General features: G+C 41.5%; 1 protein-coding gene across 1 annotated transcript in view; it reads left to right on the forward strand.

Moving 5' to 3' along the window:
* pan3 (poly(A) specific ribonuclease subunit PAN3) overlaps positions 1-25069 on the forward strand; it is a 157396-nt gene that overhangs the window by 97612 nt on the left and 34715 nt on the right. Inside the window, exons 6-8 of the mRNA XM_078222194.1 lie at positions 2495-2742; positions 3053-3157; positions 14851-14908. Coding sequence (XP_078078320.1) covers positions 2495-2742; positions 3053-3157; positions 14851-14908 — 411 coding nt within the window. The remainder of the gene's footprint in view (positions 1-2494; positions 2743-3052; positions 3158-14850; positions 14909-25069) is intronic.

The following is a 25069-nucleotide window of genomic DNA, read 5'->3' on the forward strand; positions in this document are numbered from 1 at the left end:
AAGTTGCATTTCTGCCAGCTGGACTTGAATAGTTTTATCTGTCCTATAATCCTCAAATATTAGATCATAGAAAGCAGCCATTCAACCCATAACATCTGTGCTGGCTCCCTGGAAGAACTATCCACTTGGTTCTATTCACCATAACCATTGAATTATTTATCTTTAAAATATTTATCCTTTCTTTTCAAAACCTAACAACCCCTTGGACTTTCAAAAAGAATCCCAGAGTGGTTACAACATAGAAGGAAACCATTTGGACTGAAGTGTTTCTGCTGGCTCTCTGAAGGAGCAATTCACCTAGTACCAATCCCTCACCTTTTCATCATAGTCCTGGACATTCCTCCTTTTTCTTATCTATTTGTTCATGGGGTGTAGGCTAAGCCAGCATTTATTGCCCATCCCTTGAGAAGGTGGTGGTAAGCTGCCTTTTTAAACTGCTTATATATGGCTAATCCAGTTCAGTTTCTGGTCAATGATAACCTGTACTTTTTCCTGTATTGTATCCTCTAGAAGCTTGCTCACAATAAATGTTCTGGTATATAGTTATTTGGTTTATCCGCTTTTAAACAGAGGTGTTACATTGGCATCCTTCACAGGATAGATGCTTGAAAGATTGTAATTGTAGGCTATGCTTTTTGCCCCTTGACTTTCCTGAGTGTTTTAGGATGCATGACATGAAGGAGTCTGCTTTGAATTCCACAATTTGTTTTGGTACTGCTTCCTTGTAACTGTCCTCCACACCTCCCTTTGTAGCCTTTGTTCTCAGTACTACAGTCTTGTGTAAAACCAAGACAGAGTATTAATTTAATATCTCTGCTATCATCCTCCAGGAGCTTTCAATCATCATTTCTAATCAGTCCTCCCTCTTCCTCATTTTGTCGCTGTGTTTGTAAAAGCATTTACCATTCCTCTTTTCATTAGGTCTCCCTAATGTTTATTGATGCTCCTCTAAATTGTCTGTATGTGCCTTGATTTTCTTTTAGATCACCATAGATTTTACAAATATTTTCCTCTTTAGTTTTTAGTCTTTTTTTAGTTTGAATTTTTTAAATTCATCAAAAGAATTCCAGCTGTTGTTGTCTTTCTTGGAATAAATGTGTACCTGAATTATCTCCTGTTTGAACACTTTATTTCCCTGCCTTTATCTCATGAAAGCTTACTTTTTTTTTATAGTCAAGCACATGTGCCTTCTACATTCCTAAGATGGAATCTTGTTAGTCCATGGGGAGGGTAATATTCTGCATCTTGGAGGGTAAAGTGCAAATTCCCAGGCTCTGGTTCTAGTCTGGTGACTTTCCCAAGATAGGAAGTGTATTTCTTATTCGGATCTCCTTTCCATAATGTGATTGGCTGAAGATTTTCAGAGGTTTAGAATGAAGGATATTTCAGCTGGTTTATGATGTCACTTAGTTGGAATACTGGGATTGTGTACACAAGGTTCTATCATTTTCCCATCATGAAACCAAGTTGACAGACAATGTAGAAGACTGGTTAAAAAGTGTGAAGGGGAAGGCTGGGTAAATCAAACGTAGACATTGGATTAGGTTTTTAAAGTTTGATGATTCCATTGGATGGGGTTGCAGGTTTGAGGTGTGGGGGGTGGGGAGGGGGGGGGGCACGATTGCAGCAGGCAAGAAATTTCACAATTTTGAAGATTTAAGGAATGTGTTACAATGAGAATTAATTTCAAAGTTGTAGGGAATGTGGGCAGAACGGTTATCAACTTAAAGGTGCAAGAGGAAAGTTTGAGCCATACTGACCATAATAGTGTTGATTTAAAGCAGAGTGAATTGAAACTAGTGGAGGAGCTACAAGCTGGGGTGGGATTACCTATCAGTTGAGTTACATGAGCACTAATACTCTACAGTTCCATAGCATTGTCTTGACTCGAGATTCTACATTTAAAATATTTTGAAATTAAATTTCACTACGTGGCTGTCAGAATTTCTGCTACCGTAAACATCTCAGTTTGTTATTATAATTGTAGAACATGTCAGATGCTACCACAATTAAATTATTGTGTCCTTTTTCATGATTCGGCATTAAAACCTTGATTGAAATTTGTAATTTTGTTTAATTGAGTGGCAAATGATTTGCACTCACCCTATCCTCTTCCTTCCATGAAGATGAAAACAGAAAAAATAATTTATCAATCCAGTCTATGCTCTTACAGTTTGTGATGGCTATCTGAGAAACAACATTTTGTAAGTTGCTATCCAAGATGGTCAAGATAAAATCATTTTCTGTCATCTTATTGTGTTCCATGTGTATATGTGGTATTTCTATTTTGAATATAGCCTGCAGAACTGAAAGAAAAAGGTGATGATGTCATAATGCATTCAGTGCAAACAGTAATAAGCATTTGTGAAATATTTAGTCTTTGAAAAAAAACCTCAAATTGATATGTCAATATTGATTACTTGTTTCTATCTGCTATTTAGTAAAATAGTGGTGTTGAAGGTATGTTCCTAACAAAGCTGTCAAACTTTTTCAGGAATGTCCTTATCAGCTGGATCATCTCCTCTGCACTCTCCAAAAATAACTCCGCATACGTCGCCTGCCCCTCGAAGGAGGAGTCATACTCCAAATCCAGCAAATTTCATGGTACCTACTAGTGCCTCTACACCAGTATCTGATGCAGTCTCTCAGTCTCCATCTTCTGGGCAGGTGATACAAAAAGAAACTGTGGGAGGGACAACTTACTTCTATACTGACACAACTCCAGGACCTCTTCCAGGAATGGTGTGTAGATACTATTTTTTGTTAATTACTGCAAATCAAGTGCTTGCCCTGCAGCAGAAAATGAACTTGGAATGGGGTAATGGAACAACTAAGATAACTGCTCATTTCATTTGTTTTGTAATGCAAGTGTTATGTGAGTGTATAAAGTATACAACTAATTACAAGGTTATTGAGCAAATACTTTATACTATAAGTGCTACCATTAAGTTCTGCCATTAATGCAAACTGCTCATTATGTTTACTGTATTCAAAATTTTGCTTTACATGAGTGAAGTTCTGCAATTGATTTTCAAGTTTTCTTATTTCCCAGGTATTTCCAACTTATCATATTTATCCTTCATCTGCACCCCATGTTGCTTATATGCAGCCTAAAGCAAATGCGCCTTCTTTTTTTATGTCCGATGAACTCAGACAGGTAAATTGAACATTAATTTTTACTTTTCTTTATGAAGTTTTTGAAGTACAGGTACATTTTGTTAATGTGTATATAGTTCTTAATGTCATCATGTTGAAGGATCTTGTCTGGCTCCATGAAGACCTATACCCAGTGGTGGCCTTACTAACAGTAGGAACATTAAAAGGAAAATGAAAAGGAAAGCCTGTCAGATAGCTGGTCATCTTCATGATGTATGATCTGATGATCCCACATTGGTGAAACTGATCTCCATAGCAGTGTTTAATGTTGTACCATAAGGTGGAGAATACTATAAGGTTCTGGCATTCCTGACAGCATTTGACAGTTCAACAACCATTTTGCTTTGCTTTGATGTTGGAGGATGAATTGAAGGACATTAGTAGAGATAGTTTGGTGCAAATTTTAGTCCATTTTTGTGTACTTTGTTCTTTCATAGATGTTTGTTGATGTGTAATTGAAGAAGTTGTGCATTTATGTATGTAGTGTCCTAATAGTAAAGCACTGGGCTATATACCAAACCAACAGTGAGTTTGATAAATGTAGACTTGGAATGTGAGAGGACAGAAAACATCCAATCTTGTTAGCCTTGATAGCTCTAACCTTTTCATTCCAATTTCTTCATTTCCATTTCCTGATTTTGTTTTTTCCATATCCCTTAATACTTTAGTTCTCACAAATATCTGTGTCCCTTCCAAATATGAAGACAGAGGGAAACCAGGTTGTAATTCTTAGCTTTGCAAATGAGGGATAGTACGCTCTTGAACAATCATTGGTACTCTATGAAGAAAATTGACAAGTGGGGAGAAATATAACTTCCATATTGAAGATTGAAATATTTATTTTCAATGAAGTCCAGAGTAAGTACAGCATTTTAGTTCCAAGATTTTGGAATTCATGTTGAAATTTGCTTTGCATTCGATTAGAAAAATTGGAATATTTAATTTCCTTGCCTATTATGCTGTATTAAATTAAAATATCACTACAGCACTACATTTTAACATTGCATTCCAAATATGTTTTGTCTGTGGTTGCAAGCTAAAGTTGTCAACATAAATTCATGACACACCATTATCACAGTAGGTGTATTTTGGGATGATGTGGCATTCATATTGAACAATGAGCAGCTTCCCAATTGTTCAACTTTTATGTTGGACAGGAGAGACATATCGACCATGAGGTTGAGGTCTTGGTCTAGAACTCTAGTCTGTATTAAGTTTGTTGAGAAGTTTGTAACCCATGCTGCCAGTGCAGCTGTGTGGACACCATCAAGTTTAGTTGTGGTATCCCAATTTATGCAGTCTCTGATAAGGCCAATATTTATTGCCCATCCCTAATTGCCCTTGAACTGAGTGGCTTGTTAGGTTTTTTTCAGAGGGCAGTTAGAGTAATCATAGAGGATCGGGAGTCACATTTACATTTCTCCAGTCCTCTGAAACTGCATCTCAAATTTTTTTTGTAATGCTTTTATAGAATATGGGCGTTGCTGGGAAGGCCAGAATTTGTTGCCCATTCCTAATTTCCCGTGAACTGACTGGCTTGTTAACTCATTTCAAAGGGCGGTTAAGAGTCAATTACATTGTTGTGGGTCTGGAGTCACATGTTGGCTAAACCAGGTTTGGAAGGACCTTATCTAAAGGATATCAGTGAACCAGATTGTTTTACAACAATTGATGATAGTTGTCAAAGTCACCAGTACTGATACTAGCTTTACATTCAGATTTATTAATAGAATTTAAATGCGACCAGCTCCAATGGTGGGATGTGAGCCCATATATCCAGAGCATTAACCTGAGTCTTGTGGTTACTAACCCAATGATATTATCACTACGCCACCATCTCCCCCTAGCTAAGGATACTGGAAGATTATGATCAGTACCTCCTGGTGAGCTATAGACTTTTATGTTCAGCCTTTCTAATACCAATTTGTTTCAATTTTTAGCTCATCCAGCAGCGCAATTACCTCTTCTTAAACTATTACTTTTTGGCAGCATTTTATATTGGTTAAAAACAGATGCAAAGTACTCACTTAGTGCCTCAGCCATGACTCCTATCTCCATGTATCAATCCCTTTGTTAATCCCTATTTGACCCCATACCTGATCTCATATTTGACTGTTGGAGTTGTCTGAAAATTGGACATTTAAAAAATGTGCCGCACATCAATTTTAATCGAGTAAAATAAATAAAGATCTTGCCATGGCAATTTGGCTAGGTGCTGCATTATCATAATGTGGCATCTGATTAGCTTTCCCCTTAGCTGTTTCCATACCGGTCTATCTTACATTTCAAATGACGCATGATCCCACCCACTCAACGCAAGATCTGGAATTGAGCCTGGCCTTGGTCCTGAGGGTACTGAATTTGAGACCCTGTACCTGTACAATGAAATTCTGTATCAAGTTTGAAAGCAACATATTCCAGTCCCAAGCAAAAATCTTTAATTTAAAAATAGCCAATATGTATAAGAGGAGAGATGACTAAGGTTCATTAGTTAAATAGAGTAAAAAGTATGACGGTAAACCAACAGTTGGAAATGTTCAACAAAAATACATTCCACTATGAAAACAAGAGCTTAGCAAGGAAGAACCATCTGTCAGTTACTAGGGAAACCAGCATAAGGCAACCAAAAAGTTGATAAAAAGGGGGAAAAAATAGAATGAAAGTGAACTAGCCAAGAATGTAGCAAGTGCTTTATATGAGCTTTTGCGAGTGTACAAAGTAGAAAAGAGCAGTTAAAGTAAACAGTGGTTACTTGGCGGTAGATACAGAAGAATGATACAAAGAATGATGAAATGACAGACTTTGAACAAATATTTTGTGTTTCACATTAAAAGATACAAATTGCATACCAGAAATGGGGGGGGGGGGGGGGGTAGGTAACCAAGGGAGTAATAAGAGGGAGGAAATTAAAGTATCAGCCGAAAAAGAGCATTGGATAAACTTAAGGGAAATGCTATTAAAGCTTTCCATCTTGCAATCATCAAGATGGCTTGCAACAATTTCCCAACAGTAATAGGAGAACAACTTGAGTCCACTTGGCAACCAGTCACCAAATTCTTCTCATGCAGTATAAAGTATTTTTCTCCTATTATTGTTGTAAAATTCGTCTGAGCTAACCTGAGGGCAAGCCGAGAAGCTTTGATAGCATGTCTCTTTTTTCAGGAATGTTCAAGTTCCGTACAAGCAAACAACCATTCAACTTGAGAGACTAAAAGTTGATAAATCTCCGACCTGGTGGCTTGCACCCAAAGGTTGTCAAAGAGGTTGCTGCAAAGGTAGTGGATGCACTGGCGTACGATTTTCTAAACTTTCCAAGCATCTGGAACAGTCCCAGCTGATTGAAAGTTAGCAAATGTAATTCTACTGCTCAAGAAAGGAGCAGGAGAGACAACAAGGAACTACAGGCCAATTATCTTGATATCAGTATTCAAGAAAATACTGGATAAAAGCAAATTACTGCAGATGCTGGAATCTGAAACCAAAAGAGAAAATGCTGGAAAATCTCAGCAGGTCTGGTAGCATCTTTAAGGAAAGAAAAGAGCTGACGTTTCGAGTCCAGATGACCCTTTGTCAAAGCTTTGACAAGGGTCACCTGGACTCAAAACGTCAGCTCCTTTCACAGAAAATACTGGAATCTATTATTAAGGAAATCTGATCAGACAAAGTTAACATGGGTTTTGCAGAAGGGAAATTGTGCCTGGCAAATAGTTTTTTTGAGGATGTAGCTAATACTGTAGATGAATATGAGCTCGTAGATGTTGTATATTTGGATTGATTAAATGCCACACAAAAGATTAATGTGCAAAATAAGGAGTTATGGATTTGGGGGTAATATTATGGAAGAAGGAATGGTTGACCAACAATAGTAGAGAATATCAACAAACAGGATGTTTTCAAGTTGGCAGGCTGTGGAAAGCTGCTTCAACTATTTACAATTTAAGCAAAGTGATTAAGAATAATGCATGTAAGTTTGCTGATGATACAAAGCAAGGTGGGAATGCAAGCTGTGAGAGGGACACAAAAAGCCTGCAAAAAGATATAGACAGATTAAGTGAATTGGGTAACAAAGTGGCATGTGGAGTATAATGTGGGGAAGTGTGAACTTATTCATTTTTGTAGTAATAATAAAAAATAATATTTTTAAAAGGTGTGAAACATTTATGATGTTGTTTAGCAGGACTTGGGTGTACTTGTACTGAGAACACAAAGTTAGCATGCAGGTACAGCAAGCAATTAAGAAGGCAAATGACATGTTGGTCTTTATGGCAAAGAAACTGAGTCCAAGGATGAGGAAGTCTTTGCTACACTTGTATAGGGCTTTGGTGTGTTTGCAGGTAGAGTACTATATACTGTTTTGCTTTCCATATCTGAGGAAAATTACACTTTAAAGCAGTACAGCGAAGGTTTGTTCATTCGATTTGTTCCTATGATGAGATCTTGAGTAAATTGGATCTATATTCTCTGTACTTCAGAAGAATGAGAGGTGATCTTATTGATGAGGGTGAGGACCTTAAAACGATCGCTATTACTAAAGAGGTAGTGCTGGGTAGGCTAATGGGACTAAAGGTAGACAAGTCCCCTGGTCCGGATGGAATGCATCCCAGGGTACTAAAAGAAACGGCAGAGGCAATAGCAAATGCATTAGTTGTAATCTATCAAAATTCACTGGACTCTGGGGAGGTGCCAGCTGATTGGAAAACAGCTAATGTAACGCCACTGTTTAAAAAAGGAGGCAGATAAAAGGCAGGTAATTACAGGCCGGTTAGCTTAACATCCGCAGTTGGGAAAATGCTGGAATCTATCATAAAGGAAGAAATAGCAGGACACCTGGATAAGAATGGTTCAATCAAGCAGGTGCAGCATGGATTCAGGAAGGGAAAGTCATGTTTGACTAATTTACTGGAGTTTTTTGAGGAGGTGACGAGTGCGGTTGACAGGGGGGAACCGGTGGATGTATTGTATTTGGATTTCCAGAAGGCTTTCAATAAGGTGCCTCGCAAAAGGTTACTGCAAAAGATAAAGGTGCACGGAGTTGGGGGTAAAGTGTAGGCATGGATTGAAGATTGGCTATCTAACAGAAAACAGAGAGTAGGTATAAATGGGTGCTTTTCTGGTTGGCAATCCGTGACTAGTGGCGTGCCGCAGGGATCGGTGCTGGGTCCTCAACTATTTACCATATACATAGATGATCTGGAGGAGGGGGCCAAGTGTAGGGTAACAAAGTTTGCAGATGACACTAAGATGGGTGGGAAAGCAAATTGTGTGGAAGACACAGAGAGTCTGCAAGAGATTTGGATAGGTTAAGTGAGTGGGCGAGGATCTGGCAGACGGAGTATAACGTTGGTAAGTGTGAGGTTATCCACTTTGGAAGGAATAATAGGAAAAGGGACTATTATTTAAACGGTGAAAAATTACAACATGCTACTGAGCAGAGGGACCTGGGGGTTCTTGTGCATGGATCACAAAAACACAGTTTGCAGGTGCAGCAGGTGGTCAAGAAGGCAAATGGAATGTTGGCCTTTATCGCGAGGGGGATGGAGCATAGAAGCAGGGAGGTCATGCTGTAACCGTACAAGGTGCTGGTGAGGCTGCACCTAGAGTACTGTGTACAGTTTTGGTCCCCTTATTTAAGAAAGGATGTATTGGCTTTGGAAGGGGTGCAGAGAAGGTTCACCAGGTTGATTCCAGAGATGAGGGGGTTGGCTTATGAGGAGAGATTGAGCAGACTGGGCCTGTAGTCCTTGGAGTTTAGAAGGTTGAGGGGAGATCTTACAGAGATATATAAGATACTGAAGGGGCTAGACAGGGTAGAAACATCAAGATTGTTTCCACTTACAATGGAAACAAGAACTAAGGGGCATAGCCTCAAAATACGGGGGAGTCAATTTAGAACAGAGTTGAGGAGGAACGTCTTCTCCCAGAGGGTAGTGAATCTTTGGAATTCTCTGCCCAATGAAGCGGTAGAGGCTACCTCATTAAATGTGTTTAAGTCACAGATAGATAGGTTTTTAGCCAATAAGGGAATTAAGGGTTATGGGGAGCGGGCGGGTAAATAGAACTGAACCCACTATCAGATCAGCCATGACCCTATTGAATGGCGGAGCAGGCTTGAGGGGCCAGATGGCCTACTCCTGCTTCTATTTCTTATGTTCTTATGATGCATACAAGGTCCTGAAGAGACTTGACAAGTAGGCCATTGAGAAGGTACAAATCTTTGGAATTGTCTATCCCTATCTCAAAGGGTTGTGGAGGCTTCATTGTTGACCTATCCACACTGAAATCAATAGATTTTTGTTCTCCGAGAATCAAGAAATATGGGGAACTGGCTGGAAAGTGGGGTTTGAGGTAGAAAATCAGCCATGATCAGATTGAATGACAAGGTTTGAGGGTCTGAATGGTCTACTTCTCTTATTTCTTAAGTTCCTTCCACTGTTTTACTATTTATATGTTTACAGAAATCTTCAGGTTCATTTTTATGTTAACTGCCAGCCTTTTCTCATACTCTGTTTTTGCATTTCTGATTTCCGTTATTACCTCCTTTGAGCTTTTAATATTACAACCTGGTTTTCACTTGTATTATCAGCCTGGCATTTGTTATATGCACCCTTTTTCTGTTTCACTTTACTCTCTATCTTTCTTGTCATCCTAAACTCTGGCTTTGGTTCCCCCATCTTTCTTTCCTTGTGGGAATTTATCTTAATTGTGCCAAACCATCTCTTCTTTAAAGACAGCTCATTTTTCTGCTGGTTTTGCCTGGGATTCTTTGAATCCAATTTATCTGCACATATCTGTTCTTCTCTCTCTCTTTCCCCCCTTCCCCTCCACCCTCTCTCTCTCTCTCTCCCTCCCTCTCTCTACCCCCCCCCCCCCCCCCGCCCCTCCCGAGAAAGGCCATCCTCCAATTTAGTATTTTTACTTTAGATTGCTCCTTTCCTATGGCTAATCTAAACCTTCCATTTTTTTCATTCAACATTCTCCACTCTCCATAAAAGTATAATCAAGCTTGATTTAAGTCTTTAGTTATTTTAAGTGCTGAGCAGCTTCATGAAAATATTTTGAATTTGCAGACAGACAGATCTGTATATGATAACCAACCCTTGTTCCTGTGAAGCCATTGCAACAATTTCTTTCTCCTTGGGTGATGGCCATTAGCTCTTATCTTCAATCTCTTTACAGAAATAGTTTAGGTTAGATTAGATAGCTGTGACAGAACAGTTGGAGGCTTCAACCCGGTGTCAAACCACTCCAAGGACTTTTTAGCCAAGAGCTCATGCACAAAGAAGGACTATTGGTATGGTGACATGGTCACTGACCTGTAAAGAATTCTGTACAAATCATGGATAGGTTGCCAACTGATCTAAGGAGATAATTCTCAGTTTCATAACATGAGAATTCGCCCTGATGCAGACGTTTCGGCTCAGAATCACAACGCTGCCTTGCACCGCATCATAAAATATATTGTGGTGGTTATCAGCAGTGGATAACCTCTGAGATAGTCAAGCCTAAGTAAAACGCACCTCTTACACCGAGAAATCTTGGAAGAAAGAGACCTTTGTTATATTATAGAACAAGACCCCATTATGTCTAGCTGCCTCCAATATTCTTGGGCGATCTCTGAAGTTATGAAAACACGTAATTGTGGGCCGGGGTTGTTGATTGTCCTTTGGCCTCAGAAACAGGGTGCAATCTGCCCTTTCTAAGTTAATACGCCCAGCTTTCATATCCAGATTAAGAAAACATGGTAGCCAGCTCTCAAAGAATTTAACTGGGAACTTAACCTCAGCTCCTTCCGGTAAAACAACAACCCAGACATTTTTCATCCAACCTCGGTTCTTAAGATTGTCTAGGAATTCTGACATACCATGTTGCTGCTTTTCCAAGGATCGTAAGCAGGCCTCAACTGAGGAAGTCGCATTTTTGGCAGTAAGGATTCTCTCCTCCGCTTCGTCAAGCCTTTTACCAGTATTCTGTTGTTCTAAAGCATGAGCATTGATATTCTGCACTAATGAGCCAAGTTTCTCATATTATATTAGCAGTCATCAGCTTTAATGCCTTTGAGAGTGCCAGATTGAGAGCCTATTCATGGATTGAGTCACTATGTTGAGGACTCAGCTCCACCCCAGTTATTTCTGAGTGCTCTCTTTTATCAGCAATTTTCTTAATGTTTCTCAGCATTTTGTCACCAACGTTTAGCCAAAATTCTTAGAGTCATAATAAGGAGTTCTCGCTCCTGGATTAAGTAAGTATGGGCTGCGTGAGCATGATAAGTGAAAGGATTAAAGGATGAGTAGCACCAGAGCGCACAGAAACACAGCTATTCCCACGCTCGCAACACGCGTTTCCCCTCCCCCTCCAACTACTGTTATTTCACAGGAAATCCATTGAAATTCATGCAAGAGACATCAACCAATTGTCCAAGCAATGTTTAAAAAAATTGCTCCATTCTTAAAGTTACAAAGCCAATGCACAGAGTAGGCAGGACAGGCCCTTAATTCCTCACCTTGCTTGCTGCAAAAAAACAATTCAACTTGAATTCCATTCATGGTCCCCACAAGAGAAGCAAACGAGATCCAAGCTGACAAGAAAAGACATTGTGCCTGATCTTGGGCTTGATCTTAGCCAAAAGGTCGAGTTATTATATTTGTCAGCTGATCTTGTCTATTTGCCTAGAGCAATTGTCTAAGCAAATGGACAAGACCGGCTGACAAATTAAATAACAAAAAAGGAAGACCTTACAGATATCATCTTCTATGATTCTGAAAGTCTCAAGGCACTTCACAGTCAATGTATTCAGTGTTGTAATGTTGAGAGATGTTGCAAACATTTAGCATACAGCAAAGTTCTACAGCAGCATTGTGATAATTGGTCAGGTACATAGTTTAGTAATGTTGGTTGAGGGATAAATGTTGACCAGCACACCGGATGAGCTCTTCCCTTTCTATGGGATATTTTATGGGCACTTGACTTTGCGATGGATGATGACTCCTCCATCAGTGCAGTACTTCCTCATTAATACACTGAATGATCAGCCTAGATTATGAACTCAGATCTTTGGACTGGGAAACTCCAAACCTTGGAATGGGGTTATGGGGAATATGGCAGGACAATGGGGATGAGAAAAATGTCAGCCATGGTTAAATGGCGGAGCAGACTCGGGCCAAGTGGCCTAATTCTGCTCCTATGTCTTATGGTCTTATGGAATTGAATCCACTGAATTGAATTCAATCAAATTGAACTGAACCAAGGTAGACGCTAATATGCAGAAAGAAGGGAAACCAGGACTTCTGTCATCAATCGTAAAGGAGAAAGTGAAAAGGGCAATTATGTCAGCAAATGGATTCTCTTTGTATTTTCTTCCCTTCTGAAGTTTTTCAGTGTCATCCAATTATTAACCCATTGTGTGCTCGCAATACATTTTTAAATTGTGGAATGGCAAATTGTTTTTAAAATTGCCAATGATTGCAACATATAATCAATGTAAGATGACACTTAAGAACTAGGAGCAGGAGTAGGCCATCCAGCCCCTCGAGCCTGCTCCGCCATTCAATAAGATCATGGCTGATCTTTTTGTGGACTCAGCTCCATTTACCCGCCCGCTCACCATAACCCTTAATTCCTTTACTGTTCAAAAATTTATCTATCCTTCCCTTCAAAACATTCAATGAAGTAGCCTCAACTGCTTCACTGAGCAGGGAATTCCACAGATTCACAACCCTTTGGGTGAAGAAGTTCTTCCTCAACTCAGTCCTAAATCTGCTTCCCCTTATTTTGTGGCTATGCCCCCTAGTTCTAGTTTCGCCCGCCAGTGAAAACAACTTCCCTGTTTCTATCTTATCTATTCCCTTCATAATCTTATATGTTTCTATAAGATCTCCCCTCATTCTTCTGAATTCCAATGAATATAGCCCCAGTCTACTCAGTCTCTCCTCATAAGCCAACCCTCTCAACTCCGGAATCAACCTAGTGAATCTCCTCTGCACCCCCTCCAGTGCCAGTATATCCTTCCTCAAGTAAGGAGACCAAAACTGTTCACCGTACTCCAGGTGTGGCCTCATCAGCACCTTATACAGCTGCAACATAGTCTCGCAGTTTTTAAACTCCATCCCTCTAGCAATGAAGGGCAAAATTCCATTTGCCGCCTTAATTACCTGCTGCACTGCAAACCAATTCCTTGAGATTCCTGCACAAGGACACCCAGGTTCCTCTGCAGAGCAGCAAGGCCTATTGGACAAGCTTTGTTTTTCAGAGTGCACAATTCCCATGCAGTGCCGATTAAACATCAAGGTTTTTAAAAAGTTGTTTGGTACTGCTGATCAAGGGTAAGGAAGCTGTGTCTGTATTTGTGGCTTTCAATGTGGTCCATAGATTCATATGGTTGCATTTGGTGTCATTCATAGAACCATACAATCATAGAGTGGTTACAGCACAGAAGGAGGCCATTTCACCAGCCAATGCTGGCTGTCTGCAAGATCTATTAGTTGTTTCCCCCCCTTCCCCATAGCCTCAAGTGTTTTCCCTTCAGTTGCTTATCTACTTCCCTTTTAAAAGACACAATTGAATCTCGAATGTGCCTTCATCATCTATGTGACAGTTATGCAGCAGACATCACAGCTCTGCTTGGATTAGAAACTCTTGGATTCTTCTGAGAAAACCCAGCACAATTTGTGCTGTGTCTGGACTGGCTATATAAAAAAAGAAACTCCCTTCATGATCCCACCTCACTCAACAAATAGTCCATAACTAAGCTTGGCTCAGCCACTGTATTTCAATATATGAACAATATTCTGAGGCTTTGTATTCTAGAATGCTTCACAATGCAACTCGACTCGTGCTAGAAAAATGTCTCTAGTGCTTTACAAAATTATGAATACCAAAGCAGAGGAAAGGAATAGATGGGATGAAGTTTGGGGGCAGGGTGGAAAGATTGGATGAAGAGTGAGGTTTTTAGCAGGATTCTGAAAACAGAAGTGATTCAGGTTCCATAAAGCAAATGGCTGAAATATTAGTCACCAATATTGGAGTGGAAGGAAAGAGAACAAACAATAGATGAGTGTTTGAGAAGTGAAAGATACAAACTAGGACATTGAGTGGAAGGCAGTCTGAGGTAGGTTGGAATGGAGACTGTTTACAGGCATCTCATAAAATTGAAAATGAGAAAAGTGACACATAGTTGTCATACAAACAATAATTTGAGGACTTAGAGGAAGAAAAAATTGCGAGCGGATGGGGAAGGGCTTAATGTTTTTCTTATGCATGGGAGGCAGGAGCATTTTGAAGGTGTGGGGACAGTGCCGGATGATGGTGTATTGTGATGTCGGCAAGGAGGTTTTTGAGGAGGGAAAGTTCAGTGATCAAGTGTTCAGAACTGGTCATGTACTTCGTAGAATTAGTGTAATGTAGAACTATGCAATAAGGATTGGATTGGTGAGGGATGGTGATAATGGAAGGGTGAATGAACAAGGAAATGGATGGCCAGTATGCCTGAAGTGCATAAGTTACTTGCATTTAAAATGTAAAGATTTGACTGAGGGAATAGAGGCCTTGGGATAATATATAACATGTCATTTCACAGAGCAGGATGGTAGTCAATCAGCATGTTGTCATTGTGTTACTTATACATTTGCTCTTAACTGGAGTGGATAAAGTTATAAATGATGAAACCACTCTGTGTAATTTATTAACGTTTCTTTGTAGGAGTTGATCCACAAGCATTTAATAACAATGGCACAGATTGACCAAACCGAAAATCCAGGTAAGATGGGTCTTACACATTTGACACTAGTTTTGCAGAATTCAGCCAGGGTCTATCACTACAACTTGGTTTTTGTATTTGCAACATATACCTATGTACATTTTTACTGCATCTAAACTACTTTTTACATATGCCAAAGTAATTTAGAGTTATAATTTCCAAAGTCTTCTCTGCTAGACGTGAACATTTTATATTTGACTAGAAAATGATGTATTGCAACTAAAACTGTAGTTGCTGAAAAGAGAGAGATGCTGTTGCAGCTTTTTGTCGCGCACTTATCAAGACAGATTTGCAAGAATACAAAATACCAATCAGAGTCCACTTGCCAACCAATCAGCACAATCTCTTCGTATAGTATAAGTTGTTGTTCCTTTTGAGATTTGGTTTTCTTGTGAATCTATCCTGATGATTGCAAGCCGCAAAACTTTGACAACATGCCTTTTTCAGCCATATTCAAGTTCTATAAGCAACTATAAAACTGTAATTGTGGTACAGTTGGACTTTGTCAATGCAGAAGGAGGCCATTTGGTTCATTGAGCCTGCGCCAACAACAATCCCACCCAGACCCTATCTCTCTAACCCCACATATTTATTCTGCTATCCCCGACACTAAGGGGCAATTTATCATGGGCAATCCACCTAACCCGCACATCTTCGGACTGTGGGAGGAAACCGGAGCACCCGGAGGAAACCCATGCAGACATGGGGAGAATGTGTAAACTCCACACAGCCACCCAAGGCTGGAATTGAACACTGGTCCCTGGCGCTGTGAGGTAGCAGTGCTAACCACTGTGCCACAGTGCCGTCCTCATAATTAAATAGTTCCCAAAATCACAACGAAGACACGGTGACACAGTGGTTAGCATTGCTACCTCACAGAGCCAAGGGACCTGGGTTTGATTCCTGGCTTGGATCACTGTCTGTGTGGAGTCTGCACGTTCTCCCTGTGTCTGCGTGGGTTTCCTCCGGGTACTCCAGTTTCCTCCCACAGTCCAAAAGACGTCCTGGTTAGGTGCATTGGTCACGCTAAATTCTCCCTCAGTGTACCCAAACAGGCGCCGGAGTGTGGTGATTAGGAGATTTTCACAGTAACTTCATTGCAGTGTTAATGTAAGCCTACTTGTGACAAGATAAGATTTGTTTTAGATTGTTCAAAGCTAAAATGCCCACATACTGCAGTTATAGTAATGCTACAGGCCCAGATGTTAACAGTACAAATCCAGAACTTTCAAGTTACTTGACCTTTTTGAGTTTATTTTTCCACATTTCATGCGCTGATTATCTTTAGGGCATCATTGGACACTGATAAGAAAGTGGTAGTCATTTTAGCTAATGTATTCATTTTTAGTGTAGTTACATATGCCGACCTTGGGCGTTGCAACTTGAGAGAGCGTTCGACATCTGTGGTGGTGGCACGTAACAGAGATCACCACTTATTGATGCAAATAGACTATTGCTGACATTATCACTGTTCAGTCATACCATTTTTTGTCATGCATTTGGTTTCAACAGAATCCTATTAGTCTCTATAAAAACCTCAGTGTCTATACATATACAGAGCCTTTAATGCAGAAACGTCCCAAGTGCTTCAAAAACATCATCACTGCATGGACTTCAAGCCAAACAAAGTGATATTAAATGGGGTCATGGTAAAAAGATAATATTTAAAGGAAGTTTTAAAAGAAGAAAAAGGGTTGGGAGGTGAATTCTCCAATGTGGATTCCAGGTGGCCAAAAACACAGAGCAGAGAGTTTTGGGGGGGGGGTTGCAAAATGGGCCTGACATAGAGAAGCTTAACATTTGAAGATGGTGGAATTGTACAGCTGGACAAGGCTATAGGGTGTGGTCAAAGAAGGCCATGAAATGAAAATGCAGCTGAGAATTTTACTTTAAAGGCAGGAATAATAGGTGAGTGGAGCGATGCATGATAGTATATGGGCAGTAGAAGTTTTGAATGAAGTTTACAAAGGATGAAGGGTGGAGGCCTTTACGGAGGTCGTTGAAATGGTTAATCTGAAGGAGACAGCTGCATAGATGACAGTATTAGCAGCAGTTGGGTTGAGATGTAGGAAGGTCCTTAATAGTTTCTGATCTCATGGGGTAAATTTGATGTTCAGAAATTGAATTTCAGCACTGGTGCTTTGCCAGTTATATAGACTAATTGGTGAATCGTATCAAGCAGCATATCCTTTGCCTTTTCGCAACAGGCAAAGTGCTGTGCTTGCAAAACTCAAAACATAGCGCCCAACATTGATTCCCTAATTGGACAACTGCTAAACAATCCTGATTGTGCCAAGAGTTACACTGAAAACCAATTTAAGATGGTCAGTCAGGCTCGTAATGTGACTCACTTACACATGTCAGAAGCCACATATGTTCACACACGCAGCCCTGTTCCTTGCAGACAGAAGGAACATGTCCACACTTTGTGCCTTTTTCAACTAAACAAAAGCCTTGTTCGTTCCCCAGGGCAATGCCTTGACCGTTCAGAACTGATGTCCCTGGTTTGAATTTGAAAAACTGGACAGTTAACTGTTCCGTGCTGCATTCTCCATGGCAATGCCTCCACGGATCAGAGTCCACTTGCCAACCATTCAGCATTCTCTTTTCCTGCAGTATAAATTGTTGTTCCCCCATTGCTGTTGGTTATTTCTTGTGAGCTATCCTGATGTGTACAAGATGAAAAGCTTAGCTAGCAAGTGTCTTTTTCAGCAACATTGAAGTTACATTACAGTATTTTGGCATTTAAAAGAGATGCCAACTACCACAGACTTCTCAGCACTTTAATAATACATACAACTTAAGATTTTCCATCATTAAGCTTATGTACTGTACAATTTGATAACCAGCCTTATTAATTACACAGATAATTGAGGGACGTCTAAAAGGGAGTTTTTTTAATTCATGAAATGTGGTTGTTGCTGACAAGCTCAACATTTATTGCCCACCGTAATTGCCCATGAGAAGGTGGTGGTGAGCTGTGTTCTTGAACCACTATAGTCAATGTGATGAAAGTATTGCCTCAGTGCCCTTACGGAGAAAGTTCCAGGATTTAACTGAGCAACAATGAAGGAATAGCAGTATGGCTTGGAGGGAAGTTTGAGGAGGTGGTGTTACCATGCACTTGCTGCTCTGGTACTTGGGTGGTGCAGATGTTACTTTCCACTTCTCATCCCAAACCTGAATGCTACTCAGGCTTTGCTGCGTGTGGGTATGGACAGCTTCATTAACTGTGGGGCTCGGAATGGAATTGAACACTGCAATGTTCAGCAAAAATCCCACTTACAATGAAGCAGCTGAAGATGGACCCAGGACACTTCCCCGAGGAGCTCCCACAGTGATGTCCTGGAGCTGAGATGATAGGTCTGCACCAATCACAGCCATCTTCCTTCATGCTAGGTATGACTCCAACCATTGGAGTGTTTTCCCCCAATTTACATTGACTTGAGTTTTGCTGTGACTACTTGATACCACATTATCAAATGCTGTCTTTATGTCAGGATATCATTCTCCTCCACTTCTGGAGTTCAGCTGTTTTGCCCATGTTTGGATCAAGGCGGTAATGAGGTCTGGAGCTGAGTGTTCCTGACAGAAAACACAGGCTGCGTGTCAGTGGGCATGTTATTAGTGGTTAAATGCCTCTTTTGCCATTGATTATATTTTTCATCTCTTTGAGAGAGGACTGATGGAGTGGTAATTGGCCAGGTTGGATTTGTCCTGCTGTTTGTGGAAAGAACATACCTTGGCCATTTTCCACTTTGTTGGGTAGATGCCAGTGTTATAGGTGTACTGGAAGAACTTGGCTAGAGCTGCAGCTAATTCTGGAGCACAAGCCTTCAGCAACATAGCTGGGATGTTGTCAAGGCCCCGAGCCTGAAATACTAGGAAACAGAGGGCCTAGCATGAAGGAGGAACTGAAGGAAATCCTTTTTAGTCAGGAAATTGGATTGGGGAAATTGATGGGATTAAAACCTGATAAGACCCCAGGGCCTAATTCTCTGCATGCCAAAGTACTCAAGGAAGTGGCCCTAGAAATAGTGGACACATTGGTGATCATTTTTCAACATTCTATAGACTTTGGAAGAGTTCCAGCGGATTGGAGGGTAGCTAATATAACCCCACTTTTTAAAAAAGGAGAGAGAGAGAGAACACGGGGAATTATAGACCGGTTAGCCTGACATCGGTGGTGGGGAAATGCTGGAGTCAACTATTAAGGATGTAATAACTGAGCATTTGGAAAGCGGTGACAGGATTGGTCCAAGTCAGCATGGATTCACTAAAGGGAAATCGTGCTTGACAAATCTTCTGGAATTTTTTGAGGATGTGACCAGTCGAGTGGACAAGGGTGAACCAGTGGATGTTGTGTATCCGGACTTTCAAAAGGCTTTTGACAAAGTTCTACAGAAGAGATTAGTGAGCAAAATGAAAGCTCATGGTATTGGGGGTAATATATTGACGTGGATAGAGAACTGGTAGGCAGACAGGAAGCAGAGAGTGGGAATAAACAGGTCCCTTTCAGGGTGGTAGGCAGTGACTAGTGGGGTACCGCAGGGTTCAGTGCTGGGACCCCAGCTATACACAACATAATTAATGATTTGGACAAAGGAATTGAATGCAATATCTCCAAATTTGTAGACGATGCTGAGCTGGGTGGCAATGTGTGCTGTGAGGAGGATGCTAAGAGGCTGCAGGGCGGGTTGGGCAGGTTGGCTGAGTGGGCAATGTTATATGAATAAATGTGAGGTTATCCACTTTGGTGGCAAAAACAGGAAGGAAGATTATTGTCTGAATGGTAGCAGTTTAGGAAAAGAGGAAGTGCAACATGACCTAGGTGTCATGGTGGAACAGTTGCCATGCAGGTACAGCTGGCAGTGAGAAAAGCTAAAGGCATGCTGGCCTTCATAGCAAGAGGATTTGGATAAAGGAGTAAGGATGTCTTGCTGCAGTTATACAGGGCCTTGGTGAGGCCACACCTTGAGTATTGTGTGCAGTTTTGATCTCCTCGTCTGAGGAAGGACATTCTTGCTACTGAGAGAGTCCAGCGAAGGTTCGCCAGACTGATTTTTGGAATGGCAGGACTGACCTATGAAAAGAGACTGGATTGACAGGGCTTGTACTCACTGGAATTTAGAAGAATGAGAGGGAATCTCATAGAAACATATAAAATCCTGATGGGACTGGATAGGCTAGATGAGGGAAGAATGTTCCCGATGTTGAGGAAGTGCAGAAGTAGAGATCACAATCTAAGAATAAGGGGTAAGCCATTCAGGACTGAAATGAGGAAGAACTTCTTCACTCTGATTGTGAACCTGTGGAATTCTCTACCACAGAAAGCTGCTGGGGCCAGTTCATTAGATATATTCAAGAGGGAGCTGGACGTGGCCTTTGTGGCTAAAGGGATCAAGTGGTATGAAGAGAAAGCGGGAGTGGGATACTAAAAGTGCATGATCAACCATGGTCATATTGAATGGTGGTGCAGGATCGAAGAGCCAAATGGCCTACTCCTGCACCTATTTTCTATGTTTCTATATTGGTGCACTCAATTGTTTATTTATCAAATTGACTGGAGACTGACTGCTGTGGTAGTGGAGACCTCAGGAGGAAGCCAGAAAAGATCATCCACTTGGGATGTCTGCCTGAAGAAGGTTGTAAATGCATCAGCTGTGTCTCCTGAACTTTTGGGGAAGTTCATGGAGCTTCCTTCTCCCAGTAACTGTTTAATTGCCCGCTACCATTAATGACTGGCTGTGATAGAACTGCAGAGCTGCGTAGTTGTGACATTACTTAACTCTTTTACTAACATGCTTCTTCCGCTGTTAAGTATGCATCATGGTCTTGTACTGTAGCTTCACCAGGTTCTAGGTATGTCTATTGCTGCTCCTCTGCACTCCTCATTATGCAAAGGTTGGTCCCTGGCATGGTGGTAAGGGATGTATTAAGCTATGCAATTGCAAATTGTGATAAGTATAGTTCTGTTTCTAATCGGCCGCAGCACCTCATAGATGCCCTGATGCCATGAGACTTTGAGGTCTGTGGTCAGTGTTGAAGACTTCCAAGGCCACCACTGTGCTGCCAACCTCTGGTGGGTCTGTTCTGCCAGTGGGACAGGACATAACCAAGGCTGGTGGTGAAGGATGTTGAGTCTGAGTGTAACTGTGACAAGCCGTTGCTTGACTGAGAAATAAAAGAATGACCAGGGTGAGGTTAGGGCCGGTCAAGGATAGTAGTGGGAACTTGTGCATGGAGTCAGAAGAGATAGGAGAGGCGATGAATGAATACTTTTCTTCAGTGTTCACCAAGGAGAGGGGCCATGTTTTTGAAGATGAGAGTGTGATACAGACTGATAGGCTGGAGGAGGTAGATGTTCTGAGGGAAGATGTATTAGCAATTTTGAAAAACCTGAGGGTCGATAAGTCCCCTGGGCCAGATGGGATATATCCTAGGATTCTGTGGGAGGCAAGGGATGAGATTACAGAGCCTTTGGCTTTGATCTTTGGGTCCTCACTGTCCACGGGGTTAGTGCCAGAGGACTGGAGAGTGGCGAATGTTGTTCCTCTGTTCAAGAAAGGAAATAGGAATGACCCTGGTAATTATAGGCCAGTTAGTCTTACTTCGGTGGTCGGTAAGGTAATGGAAAAGGTCCTGAGGGATAGGATTTATGACCATTTGGAAAGATGCAGCTTAATCCGGGATAGTCAACACAGATTCGTGAAGAGTAAGTCTTGCCTCATAAATTTGATTGAATTCTTTGAGGAGGTAACTAAGTGTGTAGATGAAGGTAGAGCAGTTGATGTCATATACATGGATTTTAGTAAGGCGTTTGATAAGGTTCCCCATGGTCGGCTCATGAAGAAAGTAAGGAGGTGTGGGATAGAGGGAAATTTGGCCAATTGGATAAGTAACTGGCTATCACGGTAGCACAGTGGTTAGCACTGCTGCTTCACAGCTCCAGGGATCTGGGTTCGATTCCTGGCTTGGGTCACTGTCTGTGTGGAGTTTGCACATTCTTCCTGTGTCTGCGTGGGTTTCCTCCGGGTGCTCCGGTTTCCTCCCACAGTCCAAAGATGTGTGGGTTAGGTTAATTGGCCATGCTAAATTGCCCCTTAGTGTCCCGGGATGCATAGGTTAGAGGGATTAGCGAGTAAATATGTGGGGACATGGGGATATGGCCTGGGTGGGATTGTGGTCGGTGCAGACTCGATGGGCCGAATGGCCTCTTTCTGCACTGTAGGTTTCTATGATTTCTATGATCTCATAGAACAGTAAGAGTTTTAACAACACCAGGTTAAAGTCCAAAAGGTTTATTTGGTAGCAAATACCAATGGTATTTGCTACCAAATAAACCTGTTGGACTTTAACCTGGTGTTGTTAAAACTCTTACTGTGTTTACCCCAATCCAACGCCGGCATCTCCACATCATATCTCATAGAAGACAGAGGGTGGTGGTGGATGGAAAATTTTCAAACTGGAGACCAGTTACCAGCGGTGTACCACAGGATCAGTGCTGGGTCCTCTGCTATTTGTGGTTTTTATCAATGACTTGGAGGAGGGGGCTGAAGGGCGGGTCAGTAAGTTTGCTGATGACACCAAGATTGGTGGAGTAATGGATGAGGTGGAGGGCTGTTGTAGGCTGCAAAGAGACATTGATAGGATGCAGAGCTGGGCTGAAAAATGGCAGATGGAGTTTAACCCTGACAAGTGCGAGGTGATTCATTTTGGTAGGACAAATTTGAATGCGGATTACAGGGTCAATGGCAGGGTTCTGAGGAATGTGGAGGAACAGAGAGATCTTGGGGTTCATTTCCACAGATCTCTGAAGGTTGCCACTCAAGTGGATAGAGCCGTGAAGAAGGCCTATAGTGTGTTAGCGTTTATTAACAGGGGGTTTGAGTTTAAGAGCCGTGGGGTTATGCTGCAACTGTACAGGACCTTGGTGAGACCACATTTGGAATATTGTGTGCAGTTCTGGTCACCTGGGCGGCACGGTAGCACAGTGGTTAGCACTGCTGCTTCACAGCTCCAGGGACCTGGGTTCGATTCCTGGCTTGGGTCACTGTCTGTGTGGAGTTTGCACATTCTCCTCGTGTCTGCGTGGGTTTCCTCCGGGTGCTCTGGTTTCCTCCCACAGTCCAAAGATGTGCGGGTTAGGTTGATTGGCCATGCTAAAATTGCCCTTGGTGTCCTGGGATGTGTAGGTTAGAGGGATTAGTGGGTAAAATATGTAGGGATATGGGGGTAGGCCTGGGTGGGATTGTGGTCGGTGCAGACTCGATGGGCCGAATGGCCTCTTTCTGTACTGTAGGATTTCTATGATTTCTATGATTACCTCACTATAAGAAGGATGTGGAAGCATTGGAGAGAGTGCAGAGGAGATTTACCAGGATGCTACCTGGTTTGGAGGGTAGGTCTTATGAGGAAAGGCTGAGGGAGCTAGGGCTTTTCTCTTTAGAGCGGGGAGGATGAGAGGTGACTTAATAGAGGTTTATAAGATGATGAGGGGGATAGATAGAGTGGACGTTCAGAGACTATTTCCTCGGGTGGATGTAGCTGTTACTAGGGGGCATAACTATAAGGTTCGTGGTGGAAGATATAGGAAGGATATCAGAGGTAGGTTCTTTACGCAGAGAGTGGTTGGGGTGTGGAATGGACTGCCTGCTGTGATAGTGGAGTCGGACACTTTAGAAACTTTCAAGCGGTTATTGGATAGGCACATGGAGCACACCAGTATGATAGGGAGTGGGATAGCTTGATCTTGGTTTCGGACAAAGCTCGGCACAACATAGAGGGCCGAAGGGCATGTACTGTGCTGTTCTATGTTCTATATGACTCATCTGTGGAACAGCTCTCGCAATTTTAGTAAGTTCTCATAAGTTACAAGGATTTTGCAGAGTTGTCAGGACTGATTGCACCTTAATTTTGTCCAAATCCAGTGCTTGGGTCAATTTGACATTCTAGTTTTCTGTAGTGGTTTGGTATAACTGAGTAGCTTGATAGGACATTTCAGAGGGCAATTTAGAATCAGCCATCTTGCTATGGCTCTGAAGCCACACACAGGCCAAACTGGGAAAGGATGGACAATTTCCTTGCTGAAAGACCATCAGTGAACCAGATAGAACTTTATAACAATATGGTAGGTTCACGGTCACCATTACTATTGCGAGCTTTTTATCCTAGATTTAATTAATTGAATTGAATTTAATTGAATTTAATCATGGATGCTGTGATTGGATTTGAGGTCATGTCCTGATCATTGGTCTAGCTCTCTGGATTTCTAGACCAATGACATAACCATTATATTACCAGAACTGCATTGATCCGTATTAAATCGGTATGGTGGCACAATGGTTAGCACTGCTGCCTCAGCGTTAGGGACCTGGTATCAATTCCGGGCTTGGGTCATTGTCTGTGCGGAGTCTGCACGTTCTCCCCATGTCTTCATGGATTTCCTCCGGGTGCTCCGGTTTCCTCCCACAGTCCAAAAGACGTGCTGGTTAGGTGCATTGGCCATGCTAAATTTTCCCTCAGTGTACCCGAACAGGCGCCAGAGTGTGGCGACTAGGGGATTTTCACAGTAACTTCATTGCCGTGTTAATGTAAGCCTACTTGTGACACTGATAAATAAACTTTAAAAAAACTTTAAACTGAAGGTGCATTGAGCAATAGCCTATAAGGTGGATTTGCACCACTTATTGCTAGATACCATGTTACAGACTTCTAAGGGTCATCAGGCGAGTGATTTCCTTTGCTCTGTAGTACTATCTGAAAGTAGTGATTTCCCCCCCACAGTGGAACCAATTTAATTACTAATTGATCATTTACTTTAGCTCAATATTGTGTTGTAAAGTGGTATAGAATCATAGAAACCCTACAGTGCAGAAAGAGGCCATTTGGCCCATCGAGTCTGCACTGACCACAATCCCACCCAGGCCCTACCCCCATATCTCTACATATATTCCCGCTAACCCCTCTAACCTACGCATCTCAGGACACGAATGGGCAATTTTAGCATGGCCAATCAACCTAACCCGCACATCGTTGTATACTTTAAGTATATTTTTATATAGAAATTTTTGATGACTTACCATATAAATCAGCTTAGAAAAGACTTGGAATTACCTTATACCACATGTTGAAACTAAAATAAGTCGTGAAATTATGAAT

This window comes from Mustelus asterias, chromosome 10 (assembly GCF_964213995.1).
Source record: "Mustelus asterias chromosome 10, sMusAst1.hap1.1, whole genome shotgun sequence".
NCBI lineage: Eukaryota > Metazoa > Chordata > Chondrichthyes > Carcharhiniformes > Triakidae > Mustelus > Mustelus asterias.